The 26,911-nt window shown below is 45.3% G+C and overlaps 1 protein-coding gene and 1 long non-coding RNA gene across 4 annotated transcripts; one reads left to right on the top strand and one right to left on the bottom strand.

The window, feature by feature from the left end:
• Positions 1–7,281: 7,281 nt before the first annotated feature.
• C13H19orf12 (chromosome 13 C19orf12 homolog) lies at positions 7,282–16,050 on the bottom strand. 3 transcript variants are annotated; one of them, XM_063167707.1, is made up of 4 exons: positions 15,956–16,050; positions 13,853–13,960; positions 9,438–9,614; positions 7,282–8,334 (listed from the first exon to the last, which is right to left on the bottom strand). In XM_063167707.1, the coding sequence occupies exons 2-4, from the start codon at positions 13,869–13,871 to the stop codon at positions 8,072–8,074; spliced, it is 459 nt and encodes a 152-aa protein (XP_063023777.1). In that variant the 5' UTR covers positions 13,872–13,960; positions 15,956–16,050; the 3' UTR covers positions 7,282–8,071. The 3 variants fall into 3 exon arrangements, with proteins under 3 accessions (XP_063023777.1, XP_063023778.1, XP_063023776.1); XM_063167708.1 differs by lacking the exon at positions 15,956–16,050 and adding an exon at positions 15,554–15,754 and having other exon boundaries at positions 13,853–13,953; XM_063167706.1 differs by lacking the exon at positions 15,956–16,050 and adding an exon at positions 15,554–15,753.
• Positions 16,051–16,356: 306 nt separating this feature from the next.
• LOC134424036 (uncharacterized) lies at positions 16,357–19,996 on the top strand. Its single transcript, XR_010029308.1, has 3 exons — positions 16,357–16,664; positions 18,974–19,079; positions 19,422–19,996. It is a non-coding gene; the product is annotated as an uncharacterized LOC134424036 (long non-coding RNA).
• Positions 19,997–26,911: the final 6,915 nt, after the last annotated feature.

Raw genomic sequence — 26,911 nt, 5'->3', positions numbered from 1 at the left:
CTGTGCCAGTCACAGCTGTGACAAAATCTCCCCCATTAGTGCCTTTTCCAGGTGGAACAGTTTCAACCAGCCCATCTCTTAACACAGGTGCCCTCCCATACAGAGTTATCCTTCTCTGTATCCCTCCCAGCCCTGCCGTGCCCTCTGTGGCTCCCAAAGGATGAACACCAGCATTCCAAGCAGGCTGCACAGACTATCCAAGATGTGGCAGCTACCTGGGTTTGTTCAGTGACCTAACTACATTTACTTCTTGGTTTCCTTTCCCATCTGTCCTACCTTTCTTGTTGCCTTCTGACTCACTGCTGAGCACTGTCAGAAATCTGTCCAGTGACCTCAAGCCCCTTCCTGAGAGCAATCAGGGCAGCACTGTGAGGCCAGGGTTACCCTCCTGGTGGCACTTACCGACACGCAGGGTTCTGCTGACTGCAGGCTGGTGACAATGTCTGCACCTGCTGGCAGGCACTGGGGGGCTGTGGAAGGTGCCTTTGCTGCCCAGTAAGGTTGTGAAATCTTGCAGATAAAGCAGAGCATCCCCTCCATTCCTCCCCACGGCAGCACAGCATAGTGTGACCTTGTTTTCCTTTGTGACACTCCACACCAGGACAATCCTGTTCCTAGAACACAGCACCTGCAGCACAGAGCTGGGCTCCTGGGCTGAGCCCAGCAGTGCCTGGGTTTAACTCACCAGCACTGGGACTCATCCTCTGGGCAGGCTGGGAGATGGTGTGGCTGGAAATGGAGCTGCTGCAAACACTGAAACCACATCGTCAAACCCTTGGCACGTGCAGCTTTCCATGAATATCCGAGGTTCCCAAAGACAAGCCAAGGCCAACCAGAGGACAGGACGCAGGGCAGCTCTGAAGCTGGCTCTGTTGTTGGGGTGTGAGCAGCCTGTAGCTGGTTAATTGATTTCCTGAGTGCTATCTGCAGACACCATCCAATTTCGGTCTATTGCATAACAATACAGCACAGTTACTTCAGGCACAACAAAAACACACCTTTGTCACGAGGCAGCTTAATTAGTTAGTGAGAGCAGAGCACTTGGAAGATGCAAAGCACTACAAAAGTGCTCCTCATTATCCTCACTGGCACTTATCATCAGTGGCACGATGTGAAGGCTGATCCTCACCCCGTACTCACCAGGGATGTGCTGCTGCCATTGTCAGCAGCCCCAGTCCCACGGGCCGGGTTGAGCACATGAAAGTCTGAAATTAGGATTGGACTCAGCGTCAGCACAGGCTCCTGCAGAGTTAAACTTCAGACAGCAGAAAGCCTCAAGCATGCAGGCGGCTGCCAGGCTGTTCGCTGTGGTTGTGGAACAAATGTTTTTATACACAGATTCCTGGAGAGAATGGCTGGGGAAAGCATGCCAGGCCCTTTTATGGAAGCCAGCAAAATCGGATGCAGGAGCCTCCCTCACCAGCACCCTAGCTAGCCTTTTATTACAGACTTTATTCCTGCACAAGCCATTAATAAACTGCAGTTTGGTCAAAGTCTGCTGCAGGAACTGTGGCTCACAGACAGGCACAGAGCAGGCAGCTGATTCCTACTGATAGCTCAGCAAGGATTCTGCTTCAGTCTGCTATTTTCTGGACCATTTTGCCCTATCCCCTGCTTTGTTGAGCAACCAAGCATTTGCTCTTGCACCCCATCTCTCTCAAGCCTGATTATTACATTCAGCTTTTGTGTCTTTTGTATCCTCCACTGCTCTAAAAGGGAGCAAGTTTTTGACATAGGATTTTGAAAAACTGGTTATGTAGGGCTTAAAATTTACCTGGAAGAGCAAGGTAGAAAGGTGAGATGGCCCCTTCATTTTTTATCCTGAAAGAGGAGGATTTGTAGAGCCAGAGAGGTTTGGGTAAATGCAGACAGCAGTCAAAAATCAGAGCTGCCCTGGGCTCCTTTCTTGCAGAAAACTTCCATCAGTACCAAGCAGAATTGTCTGCCAGGGAGAGGGCAGAAATGGAGAGGAAACATCCATTGGACAGTTAGCTGGGTGAGAACAAAAACTAATTTTGGGAATCTACACCAATATCAGAAGAATGAGCTTACCTACACCCAGGACAGGCTTTACCCACTTCATAAGGAGAGGCAGATCTGCTCCAGCTGTGAGGGACTGCCAGCACCTGGGGAGGCACAGGTGAGGCTAAACACACCTGCACTGGCTCCATGGTCTCCTGGGGGGGTACAGGTGGGGCTAAACACACACCTGCACTGGCTCCATGGTCTCCTGGGGAGGCACAGGTGAGGCTAAACACACCTGCACTGGCTCCATGGTCTCCTGGGGGGTACAGGTGGGGCTAAACACACACCTGCACTGGCTCCATGGTCTCTCCCACTGCCAACACTCAGGTCTCTGTAAATGCTCAGGAGCTGATTCTGATTCTCCAATTATTTTGCCTTAAGATTTCAGCACAAGGAGCTGCTCAGGGAGCTGCAGCAGGGCCAGGCAAAAATAAGAGCTTCAAAGCTTTGTAGAATGAACCAAAATTACCAAGATTATTCATCATATCTCACTGATTGATCCCCAAATAACAAACCCTTCATTCTGTCCTCAGATTACATGTACAAAGTAATCTGAGAGTGCTCTACTCCAAAGCAGCATGTCAGAGCACAGGACAGATTTAATTTCACCCTAATTCACTCCTGCCTACTGAAGCTGAGCAGGGAATAAGGAACACAAAACATTTGCATCCTGCTAGACACTCCTGTACAGGGGCTAATTAGTTAAGGTCAAACATCAGTGTAAATCTTTCACTCCCCTGCCACAAAGAAAGTAGCTACATTTCAAAACTTAGCAGTTTCTCCTTTGTCCTGATTGCTGTGAAGCTCTGCTAACATTTCTTACATTCCTTCTTTGATGCTCATGTGCTGACTGCAGGAGCAGAGATTGGTTAGCTGCAGAACAGTGCTATCACATTTCTGTAACACATCATTTCCTACTGACAGATTACAAAGTGTTTAACAAAAAGCACATTCAGGATCTAGATGGGAAGTTACTCAGGGTCACCCAGCAAACAAGCAGAAGAGCCAGAGAAGGTGACAGATCTTCTGAGGCCCAGCACAATGGGCTTGCCTCAAAGCCACACTGCTCTCCCTGCTGCCAGCTGAAGGGTGAAAGAAGAGCAGGGGCTGGGAGGGAACTGCAAAGGTGCAGGTGTCCAAATGTGATGTCTGTACTGAGTGAAGAAAGCTGTAATGCTCACATTCAATTCTTCCTGCTGAACAGTCATTCAAAGAAATTAATACCTTCATTTTTGCAGACTTCAGAATAATTTTATATATTTACCTCGTAGGCTCTTCTGGAATTCATAAATCACACTTAATGAGAAGTATTAGCCCACACTTACTGCAATTACATGATGAATGTTTGATTTCTGGCTTACAGCCTGAAAAATACATAGATTTCTGTGATCTCTAGAAAGGTAAAGATGAAACCTCATGTTTTAATTAGGGGCTAATAGCTTTAGTTCACTTCAATGCAAAGGCCTTTGGTTTTTTAAAAGCTTTCCAGCCCTGCTGAAAGGCTGCTACTCAATTAATTTGGGGTTATACATCAGCTGATCAAGCAGTGACAGCCTAAGCTACTGCTTTCTCTGTAAGAGCTTTTAGTTGGGGGGAAATGCATTGCTTTTACATCCTCTGGCTGCACCAGCACTGCCAAACTGCTGATGAAGACTGAGCTCAGCAGGTCCCACCACTGGAGCTACACAGGATCCAGCCCTGAGCCTGCCCCTGATCCCCAGGGAGCTCTGCTGGAGCTGCTGCCACTCTGTGAGGAAAAAAATGGGAAAATCTCATCTCCACATGAATCTGTGCAGTTTTGAACAGCAGTATTAATTCTGGAATCAGTGATTGGAAGTGTGTGTATGGGAAAGCAGCAGAACAATGAACAGAGAGGCCTCACTGGACAGTGAGGGATGCCATCCCATCAAATGGAGGATTCACTCCTGCTGTCCAGCCCCACAGGGCCCCACACTGGGGAGAGCACAGCACAGGCAGCTCCTGAACAAGACCCTGCACTGACAGCAGGACAGGCACAGAAGTCTCAGCAAACCACAAATACCAGTCCTCCTGTCAGCCCAACAGGCCAAGAGGCTCACAGGAAGGCAGCAGCAGTAGGATATAAAAGATTCCCTAAAGGAAAGGAAAGATTTGTCCAAAAAGTTAGCTAAACATTGACAATCAAGAACCAGGAAATGAAGTGAGGATTTGACTCATCCTCCATGTGCAGGAGCAAACCTGGCCAGACGCTCTAGCAGGTATGGCTGTCTCTTCCCTCATGCTGGGAGCCCTGTGGGCACCACCACACTGTGCTGCAGCCCTGCAAGGAGAGAGGCTGACTTGGAAAAGCTGCCCGTGGAATGCCAGCCCCTGTTACCTTTCACAGTGCCTAAGAGGTGAGAGATGATGTGACAAATACAACGTGAACAAGCTGAGCCAAGAGCCACCCTCCTCTGTGGGGCACAAGGAAATGCAGCCCTGCAGGTAACAAACTCCTCACTGGCTGCCAGTTCCACTGTGGACAATCTGCCTTTGCAAACCAGCTGCTGCTCAGCTCACAAAATCCACTTGTCCCTCAGTAATCAAGAAATGAACTGCCCTGCTCTGCCTGATTCTGTATTTTCTCACTATAATTAAATGTGACATGCAGCTGCAGTAAATATTTGTGCTGTCACAGCTTACATATGATAATCACCAAAGAGCCAACTTCTGCAGGGAATGCATATAAATTTTAGTCTAGGCTGTAGCTGGGCTGATATTTTTAGTCTAATACAAATTCACTAAAACTAGAAATTTGACAGAGTAAGAGCAAAAAAAGAATGCAACCTTACTTTTCATAGAAAAAGGTAGCTAACTAACTGTGTTATCCAGATACTGAGGCAGCCCTGAGAGGCTGAGTTTAAGAATTAATCTAATTGCCACTAGATGGCACATCTCATTTACTGGTCTGTCTCTGAATGTAGGACTGCCTTTTAAAAAAGCATATATATTCCCTGTCCTTGCTAACAGAACACTTTGTGTTGCTTTCTGTTTCAAAATCAGAAAGCTTAAAAAAACCCAAATTAAAAAAAAAAAGAATTTTTAACTAAAAAATACACCATCTGCCAGTGAAAACCTAGCTTGATTGTGTCACATCTACAACCAAACCAGGTCAATAACCAGCATCACAGATGGTTTCTTTATGTAAATATGTACATCTCCCCATAGTGACTCTTTCAGCTGCTTCCCAAAGCTGCTGGCACTGTGTTACCTCATTTCCCAGGCAGTGGCTGTGCCTCACACTCAGCCTGGACATTATGCAGCTGGAATGGATTTCAGAAGATGCCATCCCCTGCCTGTGGCTGTTTCCAGCACCAGCAAGGGCTGCAGTGGTGGACAGCCATGTCTCCACCAAAGAGCAGCAACAGATGGATATTAAAGCACTCTTGTGCAGCTGCTCTGCTCCCTCAGATGATCAAATCTGCTGAAGGATGCTTTTAACTTCCCCAAATTCCCACTCAAGGCTACAGACCAATATCATGGTGACCTCAATATGACAGCAATGGGGCTGCAGTCAGAGCACTAAAGGTGCAAATTGCTCTTCCTGCAGCATTCAGCAATATAAACTCTTACAAACCACTGAAACACAACAAAATCGTTGTGGCTGCCATGCTCATTTTCCCTCAGTAATCAAATATCAGGGTGCCCAACAGGAGTGGTCATTTCCTCATTCTCTCAAGTCCAAACTCACATGCGATGAGCATTGAGCTCATTTCTGTTCTTCCAGTGCCAGCAGTGAAATGTGTTTCAGACCAGTCTGCAAACTGACTGCTACCACTCTGAAAACCTGCCACCTTCCAAGGAGCTCCCAGAGCATCTGTTAAATAAAGATACAGAGAACAAACTGTTAAATAAAGAAACAGAGAACAAACAGAAGTAAAATCCTTTCTCCTGGTTCTACTCCAGTCATCTGAAAACCTCTAGAAGTTAAATTTATTGCAATAACTAAGAGCATGCTCCTCTGTGGCATAAGGCTTCTGAGGAGCTGGGCAGCAGTGGGGTTTGACACGAGCTAGGATTGCTCTGTACAGAACTCTGAACTACTGGGGCCTGAGTTCTGTTGGCATCCGTGTGACATCCATGCCCCTTTCATACCACAGTGAAGGCTAAGAGTGTGGTTCCAATTGGTTTACAGTTTCTGAGGGTGTAATTAGTAGCATTGCAAAGAATATTCTTAGAGTATCACAGGAGAGCAGAGGACCAGAGAAAAATGATCTAAACTCCATCCATGTCTATTACACTGGTACAAGTGATAAAAATCAAATCACTACCTCCATTGGGGCCCAAATTCATGAAGATCTGTAAAATGGGGGTCATGATATTGATGTCTGAAACCACTGATATTTGTAAAGGTCTGTTTAAATACTAAACACTATTAGAGATGAACTGGAATCCCCATTTTTCCTATGGCCTGCTTCACAATCGTCAGCTCTGTTCATTCTGGGTTTGAACAGCTGAGCAGAGGATGCCAACTCCATCCCACTGGATCATTCAGTCATCTGACACTGCTAGCAGTGTGTCATTTTTGAAAGACTGAATTTAATTTGTGAAATAACCAAAGAATTGCAAGTAAAACAACTGGGTTCATTAAAAAATAGTATTTTTAAATGGATATAGTTTGTAAAATCTTTTTAAAGTTGCAGTGTGTGTAATCTGCCAATGAAACTGAAACCCCACTGATTTCAGGCATGGCATTATGAAACTCTGACAAGGTTAGGAGTGCCCACTTACCATTCTTTTCAACCTCCTTCTCACATCACTGAAAAAGTGTTATCAAATGCTGAGAACAATCACTGCCCTGCATGCCACTGAATTTATCAAAGGCAAATGGAACCTGCAGGAGTAAATTAATCAAATACATACAACAGCAGCTTTGAGTTTAAAGCTTCACTGTTTAAACCTTAACATATGAAAGCCTCATCACACACACACACACAGAGTTAGATCTTTATTTTAGGCAAAAAATGAACTTGGCAGAACGGTTTCACATGTCTTTACATACAAAGAAGGCACACCTGCACATTTCCCTGCACACAAACTTGCCTTATGAGTGCCTTGAGACCCAGAGTGACCAGCTGGCTGGGACACTCAGCAGCACAGCACTTGGTGCTCAGTGACAGTGCAGCTGGCACAGCAGCCCAGCCCAGCAGCACTGCTGCTGCCAGCTGCCCACTGCAGGCCTGCCTGAGCTCCTCAAGGGTTCCTCTCATCTAAAGCAACACACACACCACTAGGAGGTTTCTTATTAAGATTTTAATGAAAACAGAGGACCAGCTGTACAGACTCAGTTCAGAAACCAATGTTCAAACAACAACCTTCATCCTGGGGCTCATAAAAAACTGGCAGATTCAGCTCCCCATTTTCTTAACCTCCCACCCTCCCATTCCAGGGCACAGGAGCCTGGTGAAAACTGAATGGAAAGTGTTCACAGATTGTTTTCCTGTTACTTGAAATCTTGTTTAAGAATTTGCTTCACTTCTTACAAGAATTACAATTAAAAAGTGACAAAATATGGACCGAGTCTTTTGAATTCACAGTAATGTACTTCCTTATAAAACTTTCCTTTGCAGGGCTGAAACAAACAACAGGTAAAATTCTTCAGTGCCCCAGCTACTTTGGCACCTTGTGTGTCATTCACAGGGAAAAAAAATTAAAGCACTTAAACAGAATCAAGTCTCTGAAATAAAACAAACTGACTTTGAAAATTTTCACAAGTGACACATTAGCCTAAGAGCAGCATGATTCCCTTCAGCAATTTGAATTAGTCCTGGTGCAGAGCAATCCAAAATTACATAGCAAGTCTGTGTCAAGATAATGCAGTAATCTAATACTATCCTTACAAATCCATACAAATCAGAAATTATAACAATAATGATAAAAATTTAAAAACCTCCAAACACCAAAACCTAACATCCCAAACTTAAATCAGCATATATTTATAATGAGTACTGATAACTAGCAATTGTTGAAGATTCACAGCTATGGGAGTAAAACACATTCCAGCATAAAAATCCTGCTCTGGAGAGGATTATTCTGCATATGTTATTTGTGCTTTTAACTCATGGGCAAGGTAAGTGGTCAGCACTCCTAATACCTTTTCTGTAAGAGCAGAATTTGACATTACAAGAGCAATCAGCTGAGCAGCATCAGTCCAGTCTAAGTTCCTGAGAACAGCCATGGCTTCAGCACAGAGCTTCTGCTTCTCAGCAGCAGGCAACTCCATTAAAACCTGAGGGACTGACTTGAACTGTCCAGAAGTCATCCATCCAAGCAATCCACCCAGTGCTCCTCCTAGGGAACAGAATGAATCATCAGTCTTTAGCAGTTAATGTGAAAGCCTGCAATTCCATCCTCAGCCTTCACCAACAATGCTCTCACCACGATTAGAAATCAAGATAAAGTTATCTGTGTCTGCTTTAACCAACTTTATACACAGTTTTCAAAGCATCAAAAAGGATTTTAAAAGCTCTTTACATCCACAGCAACCATAAAGAAACCCTTTATACAATCAACACTAGTATAAGTGTTAGAAACTTATAAGTGAAAGAAACTTATAATTGTTAGAAACAAGCTTAGAAACCAGAACCAAGGCACTCCCTGGGACACTATCCTGGGGTAAGCTCTAGTGCACAATAAAACCCTGCCCAAGGAAAACACCAGAGCAACAACTCCTCAGCAGTGTCAGAGTCTCTTACCAGATACTCCCAGAGTGGTCAGAGCTTTCTGGGTCTTTAAGAGTCACACACTGCAGTGTCCCACACACCTGAAACCCACCCCTGCAGGTGCTCAGAGACCAGGCCCACCAGACACATCCAGCCTTTCATCTACCATGTGGACAAGACATGCTGGGGTAAGTGGAAGGTCCCAGGCTATCAGGATAACTGCAGAGGGATGGATGATGCCTGTGGCTGCTGAGAAAGCAGCCCAGCAGCCCTGCAGGGCTCCCCTCCTGCAGCAGTGTGAGTGCAGCACAGCAATCCACAGGGCAGCACTGCCCGGAGCACACACAGAGTGGGATGGATAGACAGACGGAATGAAGGCAGGAAGGCCAGAGAGAGGGAGAGAGAGAGAACCCTCCCAATGGAGAGGTGGCAGAACTGACCCTGCCACCAAAACTGCCATCACCAGAGACTGCTCCTAAAAAGTCATCTGTGCACTCACAGGGATGCAGCTTTTCATTAGACAAAAGCTCTGAATTTGCAGCTTTTACCCAGTTAGCAATTTCTCCCATAATAGCAATGAAATACCTGAAAGCCTCCGATGGCTGAATTCATCTTCAAAGGAGTTTTATGGGAACATCAATAACTGATTTAGGGGCACTTAATGCAAAAGCCACTAGGACATTGATGCCTAAGGTTTAACCACCCGCTTGTTCCTAAGAGAAGCACACTCACCCACAGCAATTCCAGGAGGGCCTCCCAGCATGCCCCCCACAAAGGCAGATGCCCCTGTGAGCATGGCTCCCCGGCCAGAGTTGGCCACTGCAGCTTTCATGCCCTTCACCGTGGCAACGTGGCTGAGCAGCGCCATCACCTCGTCGACGCGCAGCGGCATCCCGGCGTCCCCAAACCCTGCAAGAGACGTTGGTGTTACCTGCTGGTCACTGCAGCTGAGACTAAACCTGGCTGCTAGATGAACTTGGGGGAAGATAAGGCACTAGGTCAAAGACAAACACAGGAAATACTAATTGCTTTCTCTATTGATTCTCAGAAAAGCAACCCGTGCAGCACGTGCTGAAGGTTACCGAAAATGCCAACAAGATCTCGTGTTATACCAGAAAAGAAATGGGTTTATAAGAAATTGAGAGATTCTCCAGAATCAAATTCTTCAGTACATTGCTGCTGGCCTGAGCAATTCCCATGTGTGTTCAGCATCACACACACAGCTCTGGGAAAAGACAAAGCTTCACTCTACCACAACTAGCAGATTATAATTGACTTATCTGTCAGGTATCTTCTCATTGTCCTAATTTTTACCACAAATCCATCATTTACTTTCACATATCAGTTCTTTTGCCTGTTTGGTTACATGTTTAAACACTTGCATGCTGATTTCTGAAGGCAGGAGACTGTCTGTAGCAACCAAGAAGTGCCTGAGAAGTGCTGGAGGACAGACCTGGTGCTGGGACATGAAGTGCTCAGCTGCTCCGGAGCCAGGCCAGCAGAAAGGCAGGGCTGGATGGAGAAGGCAGTCAGGACTCAGAGCACAGATGCCAGCAGAGTCTCACAAAGGAGCAAGCAGAGACACAGGGCCCCAGCTTGTGAAATGCTGTCCCATGTCCTAGCAAGGGACAGAGACCTGTCCCTGAGAACAAGCACTCTGACACCAGAACTTCTCCCCCTCAGTCACTCCCTGCTGCTGCTCACTACAGAAATCCTTCCCACTCTGCACACCAGCTGAGGAAAGGGCTTCCAGGGATAATTAAAAGTAAACAAAAATGCATTCTATGGGGTTAAAAATAAAATCACATCTACACAAGATGCAGATTTCTCCTTGTACATGCAATGCCAGCACTGTAGAACAGATGAGCAGTTGGGGTTTTATCAGACACTAGAAAACCTCTTATCCCAGTGTGTGTGCAATACTTTCTCAGCCCAGGCCAACCTGTTTCAGAGTCTTCCCTGAACACATCTCCTCAGTGCAAAGTCAATGTACAGTGGTATCATATTATTTTTCATATTAAAAAACAGCTGCTGCAACAGAGAAAGCTTTCTTCTGCACTAAAATGGCTGAGTGCAAATCATCCATGGCACTGCAGGATCCAGGCACTGCTGACCCTGAAGAAAGGTCTGGCTTTTGGGAAGGGACCACATGTGCTCCATAGCTGCAAAGAGGCACAGCAGGAAATTCATCAAACACTTGAATTCTCTCACTCCTTCATTCATCTTTGTGGCAGCCTCAAGGAAACATCCAAGTTCACCATTTCACCACTGCTGCTTTTGGGTTCTTGGCAGGCTGCTGACCCAGCAGTGGCTCAGAGTGGCAGAGTGTGCTGGGCAGTGACAGCAGAGACACACACTCTGTCCCCAGAGTTACAGATTATCTCATTCCATAGGGCTCAAGCTCCAAGGAATGAACAAATGGCTGCTCTGTCTGTCCTAACGCAGTGGGGAAAACCCCCAAAATACACTACTGGAACAGCAGCCACTGCCAGGCCTGGAAATGATGGAAAATGAGACAATTAAATGTTTGTTTTCACCCTTCTAACCAAAAGTGAGCACCTTTCCACTCAGAGTGCCATTCACAGCAGCCCCCAGCAGGCTGAAGAGCTGCAGGATTCACTCCCTCCTCTCAGACACTGATCTGTGCTTGTGCTTCACCTCTGTGCCATGTCCCAGACTAACCCCAAGTGCTGAAAACAATTTGCATCTCCTCTCTGGGCTAAATTCAGCCCATGTCTCACACAAAGCCCTCCAGGATGAAGGCTCTGCAGCACAGCTGGGACAACACACCTTGGAGAGTTGAGAACCCAGGGCTCTCCCTGATGCTAAGAAAATCAGCTTTGCCCCCTCAAACTGAGGGAGTGCTACAATTTCCTAAAGCAATCTGATTGTACCAGATGTGCAATGATGTTTTGTGAGCAGACATGCCTACAGGTGAAGCACCAGGTTCCATCACTGGGTTGAAGCTGCTGCCCAAAGTCACTGCACTGCCATCCCCACAGGGCAACACTGCAAGGTGTCCTCACAGTGACATGGCAAAGGTGACCAGCTACCCTTCATTTCTCTGGATAAATAAAACACTCCTTAATAACTATCTTAAAGAGGAGTTGATCTAAAGTTAAAAAATAGCCAGGCCATAAGGCAAGTGGTCATCACACTGCTGCCTATGGTCTATGAATTTGTGGCAAGGCAAATTTGGAACTCATCTATCACCCTCAATTATAAAGTGGAAACTTACTGGCACTCCAGAAACTGAAAGTAGGTTTCCCATACTAAATTACTGATCATTTCAGTCCCATCACAACTCTCCAACAGGCAATTTTCCCTCACAAAATTAACATTTATTTGGCTCTTTTGGCTTGACTGAACAAGGTCCTTGGCATAGCAGAGTGGGTCCTGCTTAATTCTGGATGTGAGCATCACGCTCAAAACTCTCAATGACTTCACAAGGACAACTCATTTTCTCCAAAATCTTACAAGTATTTTTATGATCCCTTGTCATATTCACTATAACTTAAGTCCTGCAGAGAACACTAGTGAACACAGTACCTAAGTACAGCACATAAAAGGACTTTTCTTTTAACTGTACATACAAAGCACTAGTGGGAGCCACTGAAACATAATCCATGTCCTAACATGTAAAGTAATCCCAGATTCCTACATTTGGCACACAGAATTTTGAATACAGACTTTTGAATTATTTGAAAAAAATCAATTAAGAATGAAGATGATCAATCAGGCAATTTTCAGTGAGCAGGTATTTATTCCACCACACACCCCAGGCCATTAAAGGATATTTTGACAATACACTAACAAGTTGCATCACAGAGGCACCACAAAAGTGTTTAACCTGCTATTAGGACAAGCAGCCCCTACCAAAAACCAATTTCAAGAACTGTCAGCAGCTAGCCAGCTCGTTTAGGAAATCAAACAAAAGGCTTACAAAGCTCTGCAGCTACAAACCTCTAACACCTCACACAGTGGTGACATCTGTGAGAAGCCACCCGCAAGAATGTGGAGCTCAAAGTTGCATCTTGCAAAGTTACTGATCAGAATCTCAACCAAGCAGGAGAGGGAGATAGGCATGGTGCAGAAGGCCACTGGTGCCACAAAGGAGCAAGGATCCTACCCCAGAACAGCACAGAAGGAGCTGTACACTTTGTGTGTTAGAGGTACAATCACATGATAGCCAAAAGCATTGACAAACTCTGGTGGTGTAACTGAGAAGTAACCTAATGTGCAATTTGTTTCTAGCAACTAATTGTTCCCTACTGAATTCACCCTGACATCAGGAAACACCAGGGTTGTAAACCACTGGCTTTGGTCTAATGAAGGGATAGAAATGTCAACATCCACAAAACTGTGTGCAGCTTTCAGAGGTGCTGAGTCCCCACAGCTCCTACTGACATCAGTGGTACTGAGAATCTTCAGCACCTCAAGAAAAAACAAACCAGAGAGTTCCAGAACATGAAATTGCTGACAAACCAAGCTCTGTTGTGCAATGGTTTTGTTCTACTGCAGCTTGATGGCTGCTCTCCTTGTGTCTTTGTGGTTTCCCCAAACACTCATCCCCAGTTTTAGATTCTGTACTTCACTTGATGCTCCCTTGCTCACTCAGGAGAACAAAGTGAGTAATACTCCTGCTCTCCCTGTCCAAAGAGATCTTGTTCCAACATCTCAACTTTGAACCTACAGCCAACAGGTTTTCTTGAAAAGTAAATTGCCACAGAAAGAATTGAAACAACAACATCATCCCCAACTCACTGAAAGTGCTGCTAATACAAAGAATTGAAGAGGGTTCCCAGTGAACTCAGTGGTGGTGTGAACCCCATTTCAGCTGTTCCCAGGCTAACATTCCCATCTCATCAGCCCACTTCCCCCTTCACCAAATGATGACTTCAGACAAGCAAAAGCCCTTCAATCCCTGCACTGAGAGGAAAATGAGCCTCTTCCCAAATGCCCACAGAGCAGACATTCCCAGCAGCACCCAGCCTGTCCCACCAGGGAGCTGTGCTCACTGCTCCTTGCAGCTTCTCATGGAGGGAGCTGAGGGAACATCTCAGCCACGTGCACGTACACAGCACAAAATCCCACCCACACAGCACATCCCAAACCCACTGGGAAGATCCAGAGATGAGTGCTCTTACCTGTGCCTGTCCGCATCATGGTGGACACCAGATGGTGATGGACAAGAATGTGAGGTGACAATTCCTTCTGTCTCAACTGTACAGCAACAGCTCTCTATCAACTGCAACCTTTCATAAGAAATATGAGAACAGCACTGGAGAAAATCAAACCACAAGGTACTCAGACACTGAGACAGACTAAAGAACACAACTTGACAAACAACAGGGTGCAGGAACATCACCTGATTGACTGAACAGGCCAGAAGTCCATCAATAATTTTAATAAGAGCTGGTGGACAGAGAGGGACTCAAGGCACTGAGTCCATCTGCAAAGGAGGACAATCTCATCACTGTTCCACACACATCCTGTGAGCACGAGCAGCACCTGGCTGCTAAACCATCACTTTCTGAAAATCCTGCCTTTACAGCCTGGTCTAGCACTTGGAATCTGCAAAGCAGGTGGCCTGTCTGATAGAAATCATGACTGACTGTCATGAGCAGCCAGTAAATACACCCATTTTGAACCTGCTCTGCATTTACAATTTTCATTTATTTTGCTAAGAACGGGTTTACTCCTGCTTGGTGGCATAACAGTTAAAATATGCTTACTGCCATTCTCACCTCAGCACTTGGTGCTCTTCTTTCCCAACCACAAGGATTCACTATATCTACAAATATTTACTGTAATAGTATGTTACTGACTATATATTTACTGAGATTTCTTTTAGTTTCAATTATATGAGGAGATGGTAAGAAACTCTTGTATTTGCTAGACAACCTGAATTCAATTGAAATGCACAAAAGAGCATTTTAATATATTTTTGTAAGAACTGAGGCCTTAAGAACATTGCTTTCCTCCTGTGTATTTATCAAAGCATGTAATATAATCAAAGCACTTAATAGGTTTATTTAACACAAGAGGTAACAAATTCACTCATTAGATGAGCAAACTACTTGTAGGGACCTAGAAGCTGATTTTACAAGGTTCTTAGATGCCTAAAAATGCAGCTAAGTATTCAGTGGGAATGATCTCATTCCACTGAGATAAAAGGAAATTTGGCACCTAACCTGTCTAGGCACTTAGAATACCCAGCTTACCTAGTCTGCTGAATTACAAAGCCTCTGTGAAAGAATGGCCATAACTCCTTCTGACCTTGAATTTTTGTAGACCTCATTCATTGCCCTTCTAATTAATAAACTAAGAGCTATTCTTTCCCCACATTTCCTAGCCAGTTTCTCCATTTTGAAGGCTGTACTCAAAAAAGTTACAGGTTGCTTTCATCAGCCAGCTGATACTGAAGCCAATAATGTGACTTTCAGTTAAGAAGGAGGAAAGAGCTGACACTCAGAAACACAAATAACAGAGCTGTTACACCATAGAGGTACTTAGCACAGCACACAGCAGTGATATCTTCAAAATCTGAATGAAGCCTGAAAATTAAAGATGTTTTCCCTGACTCACTGCAAAAACATAGAACTTCATCTCATTAAAATTAATCAACATGTTCTGAATGCTTTAAAATTTATTAAAAATGTTATGACTCAAATAGGCTGAGCATAAAATGTAATTATAAATCCTTTGAAATAGCCGAAATTTAATTACACTATAGCTATTTCTTTATTTATTTCCCTGTCAGTTTCAGGTTTACTGTGGCTGAAGCATTGCTCCAGCCGCAATGTGACTTGGAGAAATGAGGAATGACACGCTCATTCAAAACCCACCTAGACGCGTTCCTGTGTCACCTGCTCGGGGCGGCCCTGCTTGGGCTGGCTGATCTCAGAGCTCCCTTCCCACCACAACGACTCGGGGATTCTGTGCAGCGCAAGGGGACTTCAGTGGGGCCTGAAGGTCTTTGGGGGCATTAGCGCCGCACCGAACCATGGCCCCAGGTCCAGCTCCAGCTCCAGCTCCGGGCCCGGCCGCAGGCGCTGGGGCGGCTCCCCCGGCGTTCCCTCCCCGGGCAGCGCGGCCCCGGCGGCCGCACCCGCGAACCCCGCGGGCCGATGGCGCTGCCCGGGGCACGGGGCCCGCACGGACAGAGCCAGCGCCGCGCTCCGCCACGCCACGCCACTCCTTGCCTGCTTCCTTCCTTCCCTCCCGCCTCCCCTCTCTCCCCCGCCTACCTGCGCCGGCAGCGCCCGGCTCTCCGCCGGCCGGCCAGGAAATAGCGGTGGCGCCGGAGGAGGGGCCCCGCGGAGCGCCCGGCCCGGCCCACCCTCAGTGCTGCGGGCCGCGGAGCCCCCGCTCTGCCCTCAGCTCTGCCGCCCGCGGAGCGCCCGGCCTGGCCCTGCCCTCAGCTCTGCCGGCCGCGGAGCGCTGGATCCGGCCCGGCCCTCCCTGCCCTCAGCTCTGCCGCCCGCGGAGCGCCCGGCCTGGCCTTGCCCTCAGCTCTGCCGGCCGCGGAACGCCGGGCCTGGGCAGCAGCTCCCGCGCTCTCCGCCGCGGCCTCGGGCCCTCCCCGCCTGCTCCGCCGCCTCCGCCCGCCCCGGGCTGGGAGCGCGGCCCGGCCGGCACGGGCTGTGTGCGGGGCACCACTCGCCGTGCCGGGCCCGGAGCAGGCAGCAGGGCGGTCAGAGCGATGGAGCGCCCGCCTGCGAGGGAAGGCTGGGAGAGCTGGGCTTGTTCAGCCTGGGGAAGAGGAGCTTTGGGGTGACCGCACTGCGGCCTTCCAGGGCCTCCAGGGAACTACGGCAAGACTGTTGAGTAGAGCATGTAGTGACAGGACAAGCGGTAGTGGATTCACACTGATGGAGAGTAGGTTTAGATTAGAGATTAGTGCCAGGAAATTAATTCATGGTGCCAAAGGCTTATGTCCAAAAAGGAGACAGAAGAGTAAGTAAAGCTCTGTAGCTTTATTTGAATAAAGGGAGAGGCCATGGAGCATTTCCCATGGGGTCTCTCAAATTGCTAGAGGATGCAGCCTTCTTTTTATCCTGATTTCTCAGCCCCATTTCCTCCTCTCTGTCCCCACTGGCTGAAGTACTTGAGAGGTACAGACTTCCCAAATCACCTAACACAGAGCCTCTTCTAGTGTGTATCCTGCTCTTTCTCTGTAAGTCCCAGAATTTAGCATGGTCTTGGGTGAGCAGCAGTCTGTGTCAATTAGTGGAGTTCTGGAATTTTTGGTTCCCCTCATTGCTTCTTTCACCTATCAGTATCTGGCTTAATCTACCAGCAGGCCCACAGTTTGTTTGTAAAGACACCTCCCTCTCAGTGCTTTCATTAGGAAAAATTCTTGGGTTGTGGTGAGGCATTGGAATAGGGAAGGACAGGCATTGTGGTTGCCCCATCCTGGAAGTGTCCAAGGCCAGCCTGGATGGGGTTGGAGCAGTCTGGGAGTGTGGAAGGTGTCCCTGCCCTGGCAGGGCGGTGGAACAAGATGTTCCTCAAGGTCTCCTTCTAAGCCAAACCATTCTATGATGCTATGATTGTACGAACATGCTTGTGGAACAGAACAGTCCCATCTGAGCTGAGATAAAGGAGGAGGAAAGGGGCTGCCTGCCACAGAACTCTGCCTGGCCTGACTCTGAGAATTTACTCTTAGAATGTTTTTGCATGCTTGTCATCCAGGTTTATCTCAGCCACCAGCTCAGTAAAATGCAGTGTGCTAGTCTGATAGAGCACCAGGAGCAATCAAACGAGCATGAAAACAGCTGTGTCACATAAGGCTCCTGAAATACCACACTGGCTCCTAATACCAGTACAGTCTTGGAAAAGTTACTGCTAAATGTTAAAAATGCTGCCATTTCCTCAAGAATGGTTTAATAACAGAGGCTTTTGGCTTTGTAAACTAAGCCTTCATTATGATTTCATTTCTGATTTAAGATAAACCATCTCCCCTCAGTTCCTTATTCAGAAATCAGCAGCATGAGAAAATGAAGGAGAAATATAACTCACAATTTTTGTCCCTTTCCTGCAGCTTCACTGGGGACTTCTTAACCTCCCCATGCTTTATATGATCACATAAAATAACTCTCTGTGTAACAACTCAAAATGTTACAGGTCTACTGATGCTCTTGATTTTTATGATTTGGACGTAAAACACAAATGTAATTCCTAAAATGAGCAAAGAACCTAAATGCCACGTACATTTTAAAAAGTTACACCCCAAATTCCAGCTGCAAGCAAATTTCCAAGGGGGAAAATTGAAAGCAATGAAGTCTGCCAACCCTCAAAGGAGGGAATTTTTATCACTACGCCAAACGGAATCATTACTTCACTACTCCAGTTAAAAATACACACAGGTCATTAGGGCTACATCAGTGGGTATTTACTAGGTCTGGCTTTTAGTATGATGGAAATGACTAAAACCAAGATGTAAGATAACTATGTAGCTATGTAACTTTTAATGCTGTACATGCTGCTGTAGTACTACAGCCTTATGCAATCGCTGACTCATCTGCAGTCAGCAGGAATCTGGTTCTTTGAGGGAATCTGCTTATTTGAGGAAATCTGGTTCTTTACAGGAATCTGGTTAACCCTGGGGAAATGACTTCTTTTTACCATGGAAAATTACCTCTGTTTGCAGCCACTTACACTGGCAGACCGTGTGGTGCCAAGCAAGAAATTTGCTTGGATTTCTCCAATTTCTTTGCTGGATTTCTCCGAAACTGAAAGCTGCCAGCAAGTAGGACCCTGCACATCCTTAGAGCCCCAAACACCACATCTGTGCTGATACCCAGACCCTGAAGAAATGCCTTCTTTTTTTCCATGAAAAATGGCCTCTGTTTGCAGCTACCTGCCCTGGTAGACAGTGGAGTGCCAGGAGAGAAATTTGCAAAGCTTACTGGATTTCTCCAAAACTAAAGCTGCCAGCAACTGGGACCCTGCAATCTGATTGAGAGAATTTGGTTATTTGAGGGAATCTGGTTAACGGGAATCTGGTTCTTCATGGGAATCTGGTTAACAGGAACCTTGTTCTTTATGGGAATCTGGTTACTGAGGGAATGTGGTTAACGGGAATCTGGTTCTTCATGGGAATCTGGTTACTGAGGGAATCTGGTTAACGGCAATCTGGTTACCAGGAATCTGGTTCTTTGAGGAAATCTGGTTAATGGGAATCTGGTTCTTTGAGGAAATCTGGTTAATGGGAATCTGGTTCTTTACAGGAATCTGGTTAACGGGAATCTGGTTCTTTACAGGAATCTGGTTAACGGGAGTCTGGTTCTTGCATCCTCTGGGTTAAGGTACGATTGCGTCCGCCGTTCCCAGCCAGGATCCGATGGAGTCAGTCTCTTCCTCCCCTGGGTGAGCACTCACCGATGCCCGTGTGCCAGCCCAGCTCTCGCTCGGCGGGCTCGGGCTGGATCCCGCCGCTGGTTCGGGCTCTCCGTGCCCCGGTCCCGCTGCCCGGCGGCTCCATCTGGCGGCAGCCGCAGCTCGGCAGAGCCCGCAGCTCCTCTCACGGATCCGGGCAAGCCGCAGCTCTGCCCCTCGGGAAGGGCCTCCTGAGCACATGCAGGGACAGCTTTGCTCCGGGACAGACGTTCGTGTGCTTTTTAATTATAGGAGCTGTGGAGTGAGAGCAGCTCAAGGCAGTTCTGCTGCACATGCGATCCTGTCGATAATCTCACTGTATTCTCTATTTAGGAACTGGAACATGTCTCTTAGAAGGAAAGGCTGAGGGAATCGGGCCTGCTCAGTCTAGAGGAGTGACCTCATCCCTGTCAGTGTCCAAAGGGAGGTGTCAGAGCACGGACTATGCTCTCAGCAATGGAACAAGAGGAACAGACAGGAACTGACGAGGAAGAACTTTCCTGTGCAGTGACTGAGCACTGAACAGGCTGCCCACGGAGGGTGTGGGGTCTCCCTCACTGGGGACATTCCACAACAATCCTGGACCCAGCTCTGAGCCATGTGCTCTGGGATGGCCCTGCAGCAGGGAGGTGGGCCACTGTGTTCCCTTCCAACCTGACCCATTCTGTGATTCCCTATTCACTGCAGTGAACTGGGCTTTTAATAAATACTGGATGTCATTGCTCTTCCCCCATCCCTTTTATCAGCATTGATTCACTGTTTCATTTCCTGTATCAGGATGTTTTATATCTTTTCCCTCTTCAGGTTACTAGGATCTCCATGCTTTTAAAAATCAAGATAAAAGCCACCCTTTAACCCAAAAATCCTCCTTATGTGTCAGAAGCAGGCATCAGAAATCAACCACAGCAGTGGTGCACTGGCATTCTGGTTTGAAGAGCCTCTTGGCAGATTTCTGTCAAGGGCTTCCCTAACATGCAGCAGAACCCAAAATGACTGCAAGCCCTTTTCATTGTGTCCTCAGCCTCGTGTTTGCACAGCTTTTGACATACTAAGAGATGGGCCAAGGGGCACCACGAATGGTTTCAGCTGCAGAGAGGCTGTTGCTACCAACACAATGATTCATTCTGGCTTGCAGCCTGTCCTTTAGTACATCTTGGGAAAATGCTCATAGGAAGCAGGCTCAGTCTGGAGAAACTGCCCAGAGACACCTGACCCAATTATCTGAAACACCTATTACTTTCACAGGAAACCCTGACATATTCTTTTCCAAAGATGAGACAATCATGTTGCACAGAAAAAAGGTTGTTTCTCTACATTTATTTCCATGCTAGAGAATCCCAGAGAAAACATAAGGATTAGGCAACTGTACATGACAGAATTAGTTTCATCATTTCATCTAGCTGCACTTTTTTTTCCCCTTAAAATCTTGAAATATTTATCATCACAATGGCAGGACAAAGAACCATTCCAAACTTGAGGCATGCATGAAGTAATAGTGATCTGTTTGTCTAAGTTTGCAAAGCACCTAAAAATACTCTCAAGGTTTTCCTTTAGTGTCAATGCATTGCTTGGATATGGGTGAGGATGGTTTAATTTAATGTTAGATCAAAGCAAAGAGAAAAGAGTAAAAAGGAAGAAATGTCATGTGTTCTCCCGAACATGTGGTGGGAGTGGGCCACAGAGAAGAAAGGGGATGGAGGACGTAACAAAGCAAGTTTCTAATCACACCCCAGTTTGGGAGGGTATGAGAGCCCTGTTGTTTCCCCCAAAGGCTGGAAAACTCTGTGCTGCAGTGATGAAAAGCTGCTTTGCTTATCCCTGTCCCTGATGTCTCGAGCTTCAGAGAGCTTCCATCTCTCCCTAGGTACTGCAATACCCTGGTATGTGTGCTCTTACAGGGTCACAGCAATCACAGCAGCTGTTCTGGAAGAGTCTGCCACTTCTGCTTCATATTACAGCAAACATTTGAACCTTCTTTTCTTGACAACACAACAGTTTTATAACTTCTGAGCTCCTCATATTATACTCAGGATTGCCAGGAGAACGGTGAGCCTTCACAGGATCAAACAAGGCACAACCATCAAAAAACAAAATTAATGTGGAAGTAATGCTACAGCATTTAAATCCTTAAACAGAGCTACTTACTAAGGGAAATTTGCAACTGCAGAATGGCTTTTTAAAAGGAATGAGAAAAGGCAACATTTCTAAAAGCAGAAACATAACTCCAGTTGTCACCTATCAACAGTCTTTACCCCTGAGCTGGAAGGTGTAAATAATACAGTAGAAATGACCAAATCACTGCAGGAGGGCACAATAGCAGGTTACTGAGATCCACTACCAGCAAAGCATATGCTTGATGGCAAATCTTTTCCCCATTTCCTACACTAGATATTCATTGGGGTCTGACTTCTAATTGAATGCAAATAAAGAATAACAGGTTTTTGCATATGAAGTGAAGCTATAGAACATCTGCCTCTTCACAGCCTTTCAATGTACGTTATGTGATATTAAGCAAAGAAGAGGTTTGCCTCATCAGCTTGTAAGAAATGGTGAATTTGAAGAACAGTGTGACAGAAGTAAATCATTCCACTGCTGCTGTAAAAGGTGTCTCTTTGATCTCCCTATGTACTCCTAGGTGATAAAATGCCAAGTTGGGCAAAATCAGTTTCAATGCCAAAAAGATGGACTACTGGTGCAGAAGGTCACAAAACACTATTAATTGCCTTATATCATCTCAGTCTTGAAAGATGATCCAAAAATATAGGCTGGTGCTTCAGAACAGAGCACACATTGCTAGCTAGCATTATCCAAGCAAGCTGTTAAAGGTACTTTAGGCTCTTACCTGCCAATGGAATAACCTGTCTCCTGCTCTTTTAGCCTCTTTTACAGTAGTCATTTATGCTGGTTTTTAGTTCCTCAGCAACCTAATTCACTAATTGTGTTTACTGGCATAGTCATTTTGTGACCTTTTCAGAAAAAAGCTACAGCAATCTGAATGTAAAAGTCAGTGTCCTGAAATTAGCTTACATGTTTGTAGGTTATAGCATGGACGAACACTGATGTGGAAATAAAAAGCTGGTTAAAAAATAGCAACACAAAATACCAGAGGAGAGCTACAAAGATTCCCAGAGAGGAGCTAAAAAATATCCTCATCTCCTACAGCCACTCTTTTGTTGTAGGAGTGTCTAAAACAGTGCACCTGAGGTTTTGTCAAAACTCTAATTAAAGGACATACATAAAGTAGACAAACATCAAAATCACATCTAAAATGCCTATTGTACATTCAGTTAAGGAACAAAACACTTGAGTATCAAGGATGGATGACATTTTAAGGTGTCTGGAATAACATCAGCAATACATTTCCATGCTTGGTACTATTCAGTGGGGTGAGATGTGCACTGGTGCTTCTGGAGCCTGAGAACAGTAATGAGTGTATTTCTGGCCCCCAACACACATTACTTTGAACAGATGGTGTAAGCCCAAAAAAGCTGATTTCAGTCCCAGCAGAGCCAAGAGTCCTTGGCTGACTTCACTTCCAACCTTACACCCACTCCAGAGGTGCTGAATGAGAGCCCCAGTTTTCCAAAGAAACACAGAATCATGCTCCAGCATTCCTGGGCTTGAGTTCTGATAATGTGGCAGGCAGGAGGGGAAGCTGCAGGGGCTGAGCAGTAGAGTGAAAGAGGCCAGCTTGTACAGAATACATTACCTGGTTTTCTTTTATCATGGTAAGTTGGAGGCAAAAAGAAGAAAATGTGAATTTGAATTACTCTTTACAATGATGGACCAGATTTGAAGCTTCCAGAAGTCACTGCAAATGCTCAAATATAAAATGGGATTTTCAGACTCACAGTTTAGCAGATTTCAGTGCTGTCTCCTGGGTCATCCCTGAGTGTCACATGCAAGCACAAAGGTGTCACCCTTTGGGATCCCATAATGCCTGTGTGGCTGCAGCAGGGTTCTCTGAAGAACTGATCTAAATGAAGAGTAGGGCATTGTTTATATAACATTTATATTGCCCTCTAACATGAGCTAGCCTTTGGAAACAAAATTAACTGGAAACTTTGCAAATTACAAGGGGACCTTTTGCTGGCTTTCTGCAGCCCTAAATCTTGGGAGCCACTGCTTTAAAAATGTCACAAATGACTGTGTCAGGAGTAAAATTATGTGCATGCAAAACCAGTAAAGGGCATAATTTGTAAAGAACAACTAATGCTGAATGGCTTTATGGACAAGAGTGTGTGCATACACAGTCAGGAGAGGCAAGCACCACTGGAGGAGAGGGCACTGCCCAGGCTAGAAAGGGAAAGAACTGGGCAGCTCTTTCTCTACAATAAATTCCAGGGAATTCTTTATTCTTTCCTAAGCAGACAAGCATTAAGTTTTCAAAGTCTGTTGGAAAGACTCACAGCAGGATGTGCCAATTCAGTCAATATCATGGAAGAATAAAAGGCCTAGACTTTGCTGTAGTTAGAATAAACAACTGTCCTAAATTTCTGACAAACAGGAGTGGGGTCTCTTTGCTAGTATTTGAGATGTGTATAAAGTGTTGGTAGGGTACACATCCACAGTCAGCATCATTGCTCTTTTTCTTTCAGCTGATACTCCCATCATGCCTCAGAGGTGACAAAAGGAAATACTGAGTCCAAACCTGAGAACAGGGTCTCATGAAAACAAGAAATTATGCAATCTGCTGAAGAGATTTTCTTCAGAGAGTTCACAGGTCTCATGCTTTAGTCATGGCCTGTTCCTTTGCCAGCAGGTTCACTGCAAGCTGAAGGATTTCTTTCACGTAAGCTGCTCCCGACGACTACAGAAACCTCCAGGATTACAGTGCACAAACAATGGGAGAAAAGCTGCTTCAAATAATACACCCAGACAATGGAGCTGCCATTATGGTAGCAATGCAAAATATAGACAGGGATTTAAATGAAACTGGTGCTATCTGTATACTTTGGAGGGCTCACGTGTGCCAAATTTGGCAGCATGAGTGTTCATACTGCTTGTTGCTCCACCCCTTGAACAATGAGGCTAAACCCCATATGTGCAGGAGTTGGTAGAGCACAAGCAGTTTTGCTAATCATGCTGCATGCAAAAGCAAAAAGACAAAGGAAACTAGTAATGCTTAGACTAGCATTGGGGAAATAATTAAGCATGAATGAAATATTGTATGTGGATTTGAAATGAATGTTCTCGGAAACAATTGTGCTGTTTCAGTTGTGCTGCTTTCCCCCCTAAGTTTCACAAAGTAATTTGCATGTCATTTAAATAAATACCATAAATTATTGCAAACTTTTTGTTTTTATTTACATAAAACAAAATACTAATTTCCATTATTGTTTGGGTTACCTGACAAGAGTGAAATGCAGAGGTCTGAGAAGAAACCTGTCTCTCCCTAAAGTATTACAGATTTCTCATGCATGAGAGAACCAGAAAGCAGGACCCCATATTCAGCTTTGCCTGATGTAGACAAGGAATGCTCTGTACATGAAACAGAGATATGGGATCAGATCTTCCAAGCTGCAGCTCATACTGCTTTCACTTTCTTTCAGTGTCATCCACACATCAGCTATTTGATTTCACCTCTGATAAATATCTGCCTTCCTTTTGGACTACTTAATTACACTTCTTTGTCAGATTCCTTCTCAAAACCTGCTTTCTCTTCTCACCCCATTGTGGGGTACAGCAGCCAATTCAGAACCCTTGACAGTCTCTGTGTTTAGACAAATCAGAAGAAAATAAATGACTGAAATATAGAAATCCAGGAAAAACCAAGTGGACAATAACCTAAAAAGTTAGAAAGGTGCACACAACTCTGCAGGATCATATGGAGCCTGATGGCCACTCAAAACTCAATACAGGTACCACCACCTGAAAAACCAAGTGACCTAACATCCTGCAAAAGGAGGAATTTAATACACAGCATAATTTTTAATGTTCTGGCTACAAGAGTAAATGATCATTCATGCTTCTGACCTATGAAATCTGCCTGCAGGTTTCCTCCACAATGCTTTTATTTATATCTAGTTGCTCTCTCCAGTCTAAATGGGAAGCCAAGAGATATTCCTCACTCTTCTCACATGACCTTGGGCTGCTTTTCCCCATGTTGTTAAACATGTCAAACATTACAGATTGCAAGCCAGATGAACTCATTATACAGATGTTCTTTTCACAGAGGACTAGCCTGTAGTCTCAGTTTCTAAGGCTGATTTTTTTGCTTTATAAACCTGCTTCCTATTTTGGATACAAAGGCATTTAGGTATTTACTTTCCTGGACTTTGCTTACTGGAGCCATAGGATGTGCTTCACCACAAAGGAAATAAAATTGACTGGGTGTAACTTCATGATTTCCAGATATCACTAGGGTGTGCTGTAGATCATGAAATTTCAGTAAAGCACCATTAGCAGGGAAAAAAATCTAGCTACTATAATAAATATTTTAAATTAATTACAAACACAAAAGCAGCTCTCCACTGACTTGAATTCCTCTTAAAACAACATACACACTCAAGAGAGGTAATGTAACATTTAAACAATTTAAAACATTTTTGTACACAGGCTTGGTCAGCACTCTAGCACAAAACTAGAGTCAGGCAGATAATCTGCACCTAAACTGCATATAAGTAACTAAAATTCAAGCATGCAGTCTGGTGGTAATTGAAAAAATGAGACTGGAACCAATATCCATAACAAACCAGGTAACAAGCAATAACACTGTGGAAAACTTTCTCTGAAAAGAAAGAAAAAAGAGTCTATATAAGTCACCAAAACTCACAAAGGTAGTGCAGAGTGAGTTATTTATACAAATTAATATATAAAAAATTTACAGTTACTTATACTAAATAATTATTAACACAGTTATTTATAGAAATTAATTAATATAAACAATGGTGCTGAGATTTCCAGTGAGGGTAACAGTAGGACTGAACCAAATTCATCATAGGAGACTGCACCTCTTGGGTGTCAGCTCTTAGTAACAGAGGAGGAGGCTGCAGCTTTGGGAGGAAGGAAAGCATCAGCTCCCAGCTCTGGGCTTCCAGCCCCTGCAGAATCTGGGCACCCTGGTTACAAACACACCCAGCAGCTGCTCAGCACCTGGGACAAAGCACCTTCCTACTCTTGCACCTTGAGCCTAGGAGAGAAACCCTGGCCCCCATCCTTCAGCTCCCAGTGCAGCATGGAGGGGTGGTGGGATCATGACCCAGCACAATGAGGAGGCTGAATTAAAAGAGTTTTTAAGCACAGCTAACTCCAAGCATATATCTACACCAAAACCCATAGGTTCAAATGCAAACTTAAGAAGAAGCACCTATTAAAACAGTAACAAAAACTTAACTGGTTTATTGCTGAGACCTCAACTGTCAAGACATATCCAGAATGCCATAGCCAGTGGTAACAGCAAACACAATTATCAAGGGATGCTCCCAAGCTCCATGAACTAAGCTTGGTAGTCTTGCACCATGAACCACATATTCATTATTATAACAAATTGTATTGCTATTTGTAGCATCTAGGGAACCCCAATCAGGGCTCTATTGTGTGACAGACTGTACAAGCACAGAAAAATAGGATGGCTTTTATAATGAGTACATCACAAGCCCCTCTGCCATAATTAACGTTGATTAGCATCGATGCAAACAGCATGGGAAGACAAAGATTGAGCCAGTTTGGAGGCTGAGGTACTCTCTCACCCTTTAAGGTGGCTCCTTTGGTTCCCAACTGCAGAACAGAGGGGAGGCTGTTTCAGTGGGGAAGGCTGCAGTGCCCAGCACTCCCAGGAGCACATTCTAGGACATGGGATATAAAGAGGCATCTTTGTCACT

The sequence above is a fragment of the Melospiza melodia genome, chromosome 13 (genome assembly GCF_035770615.1).
Source record: "Melospiza melodia melodia isolate bMelMel2 chromosome 13, bMelMel2.pri, whole genome shotgun sequence".
Classification (NCBI taxonomy): Eukaryota; Metazoa; Chordata; class Aves; order Passeriformes; family Passerellidae; genus Melospiza; species Melospiza melodia.
The sequence above is the reverse complement of the archived record's forward strand: the minus strand, read 5'-3'. Positions and strand labels throughout refer to the sequence as shown.

Excerpts from the sequence above, each read along its gene's own strand:
- C13H19orf12 (XM_063167707.1), bottom strand. Across the intron at positions 8,335-9,437 it reads CCCTCCTGGAATTGCTGTGG|GAGGAGCACTGGGTGGATTG; the intron begins GTGAGTGTGCTT and ends TCTGTTCCCTAG.